Source organism: Marmota flaviventris, chromosome 1 (assembly GCF_047511675.1).
Source record: "Marmota flaviventris isolate mMarFla1 chromosome 1, mMarFla1.hap1, whole genome shotgun sequence".
In the NCBI taxonomy this organism is placed as follows: domain Eukaryota; kingdom Metazoa; phylum Chordata; class Mammalia; order Rodentia; family Sciuridae; genus Marmota; species Marmota flaviventris.
In genome coordinates, this window is record NC_092498.1 from 215,060,980 (window position 1) to 215,068,715 (window position 7,736).

Below are 7,736 nucleotides of genomic sequence, written 5' to 3' on the forward strand. Positions count from 1 at the left end.
CTTTTTTCAAAGTGGTATTTTTGTCAGAATTTGTGGGCTTTATGAAGCTATTTTCTCCTTCTATACTTGTGTGACAGATGCTGTTAGCTTCTTTCCCAATGTCCATTCTCCCCTACTTACTTAACAGTTTGTTCAGGTTGTCTGTAAGCAGAATTGAAAATTATCTGCCACCTTTCCTAAAGCCCAGGCAGTCTTTGTTCCACTCTCCTGGACACGAGGACTGGGCAGGACTCACTGGGGGCGGGCAGGGAACTGAGGGAAGCTCTCTTTTCTATTCATTTTACCATTACTTTCTCTTGGAAAGGTCTGCAGATTGAAAGGTTTATTTATTTGGGGGGTTTGGTTGCCTTTTTTTTTTTTTTTTTTTTTTTTTTTTTTTACTGTGTTGACAACTAGAGTGCAGCAAAACTTAAAAAAAAAAAAAAAGAAAGAAAACACTTTGGGTTCCTCAAGAGCCTCTGGCTGTATCAGCCAGAGACTGCTTATTCTTGAGATTTTTCTTCCTTTGATTAAAAGTAACCCCTTACTGGCTGAAGCCAAAGTGATTTGTTTTCAAGATGGTATTAACTTGCAGCTGAATGTAGTATCTAACCGTAAACCTATTAGTTTGTCACATTTTATCCATGTTTCATGTTTCTTTGAAAACTGTATATTCTTTAATATGTAGACATAGGGCATATGCATATTAATACAATCTTATGGTGTTATAATATGTACTGATATTTTTTTCTTTTAATCCTACTTAGTGATAGAGGCATAGTAAAGTCTTCCATTATGACTATAGATTAACATTCTTCCTGTAATTCTGTCATTTTTATTTATTTTGATATGCTGTAACTAAGTGCATACCAGATTAGGAATTTTCATGTAAATCATTCCTTTTATGTAGGGGTCATGTTTTCGTATAACAAAGCATTATATTGCATTGATAATAAATGATCAAACACTTACACAGCACCTTAAGAATGCCTTACAAATATTAACTATTGAGTGTTCCTTAAGTATGTTGGTTATTATCCTACCTATCCGTGAGCAAACTGGTGTGGTGCATTTATGATATTTGCCTCAGTTCACAGGCTAGTCAAGAGCTCACATTTGAACCCAGACAGCCCATCCTCTTGACCACTAACCTACTTGTTGAGTACATTCTATTGAACTACTTCATCCTAATGGGAAAGGGATAGATTATAGAAAACAAGGAAATGTTGTATTTGTTAGGCAGAAAACTAAAATATTCTAAGATTTGAGGAGACTTGAAAACTTAACACATTTATGTAAAATAGGAAAGTAGACCCCTCATTTAAGGGACATTTGAGCAGAGACCTTGATGAGGTGGGACAGTGAGATGTAAATTTGTGTGGCAAGAGCAGTCTTGGCACATGGAGGCCCATAAAGAGGCCAGTATGGTGACAGGAACGTGTCGGGCTGGTGTTGAGGGAGAATTGGAGAGGATGTGGTCAGAGCCATGATGGCGCTGATCTGGTTTTCTGGGTCATTGTTAGGACTTTTCCTTACACTCTCAAGTCAGTTGTGGAAGCAGGAGTTGTGGGCACAATTCAGGGAAAGCAAAAAAGTACAAGGACCAGTATCGAGAAGGCAGAACTCTTAAATCATGGTAAAAACCCAAATAGATAAAAATGTTGGCAGCTCATCGCTTAAGGCTAACTTATTACAAACTCCTCCCAAGCTAGAGGAAGGGAGGAGAAAAGGGCAGGGGAGGCATTAGGGAGCAAAGTTGATCAAATTCTGCTTTTCTGATGCACAAATATACCACAGTGATACCTGCCATTCTGTGCAATTAACATGCACCAGTTAAAGAACTCTTCCCAAAGGAAAAGACCAAGAATCATAAGAGTAATGGGTTAATTCCGAGTATGTCCATTCACAGAAAGTACAAAGGTTCCCCATGTAAGAGAAGTTGCCGACCTCAGCCTAAAAAGGAAACTTAAGAAGTAAAATACCAGGGCTGGGGCTGGAGCTCAGTGGTAGAGCCTCAGCACTACAGATAGATAGATAGATAGATAGATAGATAGATAGATAGATAGATAGATAGATAGATAGATAGACAGACAGATAGAGGTTGCTGAGAGCCATTGCCAAGTAGGAATGACGCATGGCAATTTCTTTGTCGGCCTACCCAATGTTGCTTAGAGGGAGGACTCTCCATTGTGGAAATGGGCTTGCCTTGGACCCAGGTCATTTGCAGTGACATTGCATGAATGTTTATGAGAAAGGTGACCCTGCTCAAGGACCAGGGTGGATCAGGGTTTAGGGAAGATCCTGCTGGATTAGGGCAGTTCGAGGTTTAAGGTGGACCCTGCTGGGAATAGGGCATATCCTGCTGCCTCAGGCGCCCACCCACTCCTTGAGTTCCCGTTGAGTTCTCGCGGGATTCAGAGAGTATTTTGGGATGCAGAGCCCGGTGGAGGTGTGGATTTTCCCCAGAACATGCGTGTAGAGTGCCGGTGAGAGTTCGGGAATAAAGAATTGCTGTTTGAATCTACAAGGCTGTGAGTGGCTGGTGATTTTGTGCCCAGCCAGACTGCGGCAAAAGGTATTGTGTCCATCTACCAAAAAAAAGTAAAATGCCAACATTCCCTTTTTTGGTTGATTCGATTGGAATTTTTAGTTTAGCAAGACAATGTATTGGCCAGTAATGTGGGGAAAGTGGCATTCCCACAGCATAACACTGGGAGCTGAATTAGTACAAATATCTGTAGATGTGCAATGACCTTAACCTTACTACACTGAATCTACTTTGGAAGAAAACACCCCTCCAATACTGTTAGCACTCAGATATGACAGGAAGCCTGTCTGTATGCATTGTACAGCTCAGGCTGATAGATTCCCTTCAGGTCTAGACAAAAGCTATCGCTTCCATGATGGATTTTCCTCAACCTCAAGTTGAGTGGGAGGGCATGGTGGGTTGACAGGTGTCTGCCAAAGATTTGTGTCTACTCAGAACTTCAAGATGTGATCTTATTGAATATGAAGATCTGAAGTTGAAAACATCCCAAATTAAAGGTGTCCCCTACCTTCAGTGATCTGGTGCCCTTACAGGAAGGAAGGAGAAAGACCCAGAGGAGGGAGCTGGGTGAAGAGGAGGCCAAGTTTGGAGTAACTGCTACGAGCCAAGGCTGCTGAGAACTGAAAGCAACGCAGGATTCTCTGCTGTAGAAAAAATAAATGAATCCATTATAGAAGTCTTCCTTGATTTCACTCAAAACAAAAACTTTGAACATTGTCTTTAAAAGTCTGATGATCACCTGATTTATCATATGGATGCCCTGACCCTTAGCCACACCTAATCCCTTTTTTTAAATTTCCCAGGCCCCCAATTCTAAGCCCTGCCGCCTTCATTTTTCAGTGTAACTCACCAAAATCATTGCCTGAGAATCAGCTGGGATGATTGAAATACATGGGAAAGAAAACTCAGTTGAATATTTTAATACAAGAAAAAAAAGAGAAGAAAACCTTCATGGAGGGAGGTATCAGCTCACCTACTTGGATTAAGTTGATACCTCGGGACAGATACTAGCTTTATGCAAATGGAGGGCCCAGGCGAGCCTTGTTTGACCATCCTCACGCCCACCTGTGCAGTGCTTTCATCTCAGGTGGCCACACAACCTGTGCAGACACTCCCACACTGACCACACAACACCACTCCAGGCAGGAAGGAAATCCTGAGGAAGCCCTGGCCCAGGTTATGGGATGGAGGAGGCACAGAATATGCAGATACCCTCACACTGGAGAGTTAAAAGCCACCCTAGCCCTGGGGGGAGTGAGCCTCACACGTAAATTAAACCCAGAACCTGTTTTTAGGAGACACAGGCACAGCTCTCACCTCTGACTATGCCACCCAGTTTTCTTTGAACCTCTGCAATCAGGCGCCCTTCCCCACCCCTGCTACAACTGCTCTGTCCAAAGGTCTTTGAGGAAATCCACAAAATGCTGGAACCTTCCAAACCTACACGAGGCCTTTTCCTTCCTGGTGTAGTAAAACCCGCCCTCTGGCTTTTGAAATATGTTTTTATGCCAGATACCAGTTCATCACATGCTTATTGAATAATTGTGCATGGGGCAGGTGGACAAGGTCCTCATCTCAGAAGTTAATGTAGGGATGAATAAAATGGTCCTGCTGCCAAAGTTGTCTCGGGAACATTCCCCTGAGAGCATTTAAAAATCTCAGGCCAGGCGTGGTGGCACATGCCTGTAATCCCAGCAGTTTGTGAGGCAGGAGGATAGAGATTTCAAAGCCAGCCTCACTAAATATAAAAAAATATAAATATAAAAAGGGCTCTAAAATATAAACATAAAAAAGACCCCAGAGTTGCTGGGGTCTCTGTAGCCTCTGCTCTCTCTGACTGCACCTGACCACGTTGCCAGGGTGGCTAGATATTCGAGTCACTGGGCTCTGGAAGATGCAGCTGGTCAATCTCATTGGAATTTATATTTTATATAAATATAATAAAGGGCTGGGGATGTGGCTTAGTGGTTAAGCACCCCTGGGTTCAAGCCCCAGTACAATAAATAAATAAGGTCAAATCAATGAAAAATTCAATGAGGTAATTTTCAGGTTTTACATTATATGGATGATCTTAGGAATCACAGGTTACATAATTTTTATATGAAGATGTCCTAGAACTAAATTAGCACGTTTCAAAAAAATAAAGTTGATAAAATTTATGTTAAAATTAGATAACAGTCTCAACCTTAATATCTTCATGGAGTTGAATGATGATCCCGTTAAAGGAATCTGGAATAGAGTATGAGCTCTTCCTTGAATGTAAAACACTAAGTGATCCCTCATGCTAGTTTACCCCTGCAGATTTTAATATGAAGTGGATGAAAGATATTATAAACTGAAATTGAGCAATTATAAGTCAACATCTCCTTTCTCATATAAAAGCTAGTGTCACAAAACCATCTACTCCACGCTTGTCTCAAAACGAATTTAATTAAACAGAAGTAGCATTAAAAGACAAGTCACCCTGCAGTTCTTTCCCCTCGGCATTGCCTTCTCTTGGCTTCTAGGGGTCAGACCGGCCCTCTGGGCTCCTGGTTTCCTCTGCCTCCCTGGCCAGCCTATCTGCCATTAGGGCCTCAGCCAGCTTCTTCCTCAGTTTCTTCACTTTCCACATCTGTCTCCGGATGTCTGCACTAGTTACCGGTTGACTGTGGAAAGATGGTGAGTGACAAAGACCCCCTCCTGGAATCATTCCTTTCCCACGTGGAGGCTGGCCAGCAGGTTCCAGGAAAGGGCATGGGCCCCCAGCACCAGCTGGGCCCTCAGATTCACCGGGATTTCCCATTTCGATTATTTTTAATGCATGCATAAAATCAAATGAACTTAAAAGTTCTCCGCTGCCATTGGCCTGGAGCCCCTGCAACCTCCTGAATTCCCAGAGTTGCCGGGGTCTCTGAAGCCCCTGCTCTCTCTGACTGCACTTGACCACGTTGCTAGGGTGGGAAGATATTCGAGTCACCGGGCTCTGAAAGATGCAGCTGGTCAATCTCATCGGAAGAGCAGAACCTACACCAGCTCTCCGCTTGGCCTTGGTTTCGTGGACTTCCAGGTCCCTCTGTACAGTCGGGGGCATCATATTTCGTTTGAGTTTTCCCTTTAAAAACAAAATGTGAAATTTGAGCAAAATCCAGGATAAAGACCTACCATAAGCTGTGACAGTCAAGCCAAAGTGACTCCATTTTGCTTAGCAACTCCATTTTGTAAAACAGTCATGCCAAATAGAAAGGTCATGACTGGGGCAAGTTGTTCTTTTCCTTTTGCTACAGAAACCCTTAAGAACACGGAGCTATCTAACAGGGCTCTGTTTCTGTAACTAGGGTAACGGGGCTGTGATTCTGTAACTGGGGTAACTGGGCTGTTACTGGTTAGGCTTCCCGCCACTTGACTGCACTGTCCCGCTTCTGTGACTTGGCTTGCCTGCTTTGGCTGGACCCCCAAGCATCCCTTTTGTGGTTTTCAGGCTTAAAAGGAGCACCTTCCAATTGTTCGGGGCTGATCAAGGAACAGACTTTATGCTCCCCATCAGTTGCCACCGGTGTGCTTCAATAAAGGCTTGATTCGATTATATGTGAGTGGTCTGGAAGTCAATTTATGAAACCCCGGATGTTGCTCTAACTAGAACAAGCTATAGAGCATGTTCTCTGTTCTTTTGGATCTTCCAACCGCTCTCCCCAACCACCACCACCAGAGATGCATTGTGATCTTCTGAAAAGTTTGTTAATACTCAGGTTTCAAGTAGGTCTGGGGTGGGCAGGGGTGGGGGGGTCCCAGAAATTGCATCTTTATGAGCTGCTGCTGGTACAGACTGAGAACCGGATCCTGGAACATGGTCCAGCTGACGTGGGTCAAAGACAGCAAGCTCAAGGTCACTACCCATGTGAATTACCGACTATTACCCTCCATTGTCAAAGGATGTCACTCTTCTATTCCCTGTCACTCAGAGGCTAGTTCCCCTGACCCACCCTTATTGATAGAGAGGTATCACAAGTTTCTTTGTATGCCAAGACCTCAGATTTTCCAGTATCTTTTTGTTTTAGGCCACACCATCACCACCTAATCCCATCATCACGCATTTCTGATTTTACACAAAGACCTCCACAAACAAACTTCTTGATCCCATAAGAATTTTTTACTTCTCCCCTGGCTCTCCTCCTCCCGACTCATCTCCTTTCTCACCTACCAAGACACTTCATGCTTCTCAGAAGTTAACCCCATCTCCTCTGCTCTCCTTCCACGTGCTCCCACTGGGCACGCCCCAGGACTCTGCTAGGAAACTCCCACCAGCATCAGCTCGGATCTGACTTGATGCTGAGGCCCCGTGCTCTGACCACTGAGGAACCACTGAGTGACGAAAGCAAAGACTCCAGGCCCCCAGGTGAGCTGAGCACCTCCACAAACAACCCCCTCCTCGTCGCCTGGAGGCTGGCCAGCAGGTTCCAGGAAAGGGGGTGCACCCCCAGCACCAGCTGGGCCCTCAGGTTCACCCCAGCTGTTGGGATTACCGACCGGCGCCACCGCGCGCTAGCCCAAGACTCTTGATGGCATGGAGAGGCCACGTGGAGTGGTGTCCGTGGTACCCGCACAAGGATAAAATCGCCTAACAGGGCTCTCCTTAGCCCAAAGCCCCAGGGCTAAGCCATGCACGCCTGCATCCTGAATTTTACTCTGCAAAATTCAAGCTGAGCACCTCCCAAATGACTTCCATCAGGTCTCATCTTGTTTTCAGAACAACTGCCTGTGAACTTTAGGGGGTTCAGACGGAAGGAAGCGGCACACCGAGGCGCGCTCTGGCGCTCGCTGTGGATTCGGTACTCACCACAAAAGTCTGGCTGGGAAACCAGTTTGCCGCAGGCTCCCCCATGGCCGCAGAGTCGATCCTGTGGGCTCGGCAGGGCCTGGCTCGCTGGGAAGTGAAGCGACTTCCTCATGAACGTCCCCTTTCACAGAGGAAGAGTGGATAAGTCAATCAGTGGTAGCCAATCCGCGGGTAAGAGGATCAGTGGTGACGCAGCCATTGGGCAATCCACAGATGACATCCTTTTCTGGTTCTGTAGGATTTGAGGTCTTCTTAAAATCTTATCAGAAACAAAGAAGGTGCAGTTACCGACACGCTCAGATAATGGTGGTAGATGAAAAACTTTAATATATTAATGTAGGGAGAGAATCATGTGAAGTTAATGTCAGAATTTTATTTTATTGGAATTGTAAC

At 44.8% G+C, this 7,736-nt stretch overlaps 1 protein-coding gene across 1 annotated transcript; it reads right to left on the minus strand.

The window, feature by feature from the left end:
- Positions 1-5,030: 5,030 nt before the first annotated feature.
- LOC139702719 (methyl-CpG-binding domain protein 3-like 2B) lies at positions 5,031-7,388 on the minus strand. Its single transcript, XM_071604642.1, has 2 exons — positions 7,344-7,388; positions 5,031-5,621 (listed from the first exon to the last, which is right to left on the minus strand). Exons 1-2 carry the CDS (start codon positions 7,386-7,388, stop codon positions 5,031-5,033), a joined length of 636 nt encoding a protein of 211 aa, XP_071460743.1.
- Positions 7,389-7,736: the final 348 nt, after the last annotated feature.

Excerpts from the sequence above, each read along its gene's own strand:
- LOC139702719 (XM_071604642.1), bottom strand. The coding sequence starts at position 7,388 with ATGGGGGAGCCTGCGGCAAACTGGTTTCCCAGCCAGACTTTTGTG. Across the intron at positions 5,622-7,343 it reads TTCCCAGCCAGACTTTTGTG|GGAAAACTCAAACGAAATAT; the intron begins GTGAGTACCGAA and ends TTGTTTTTAAAG.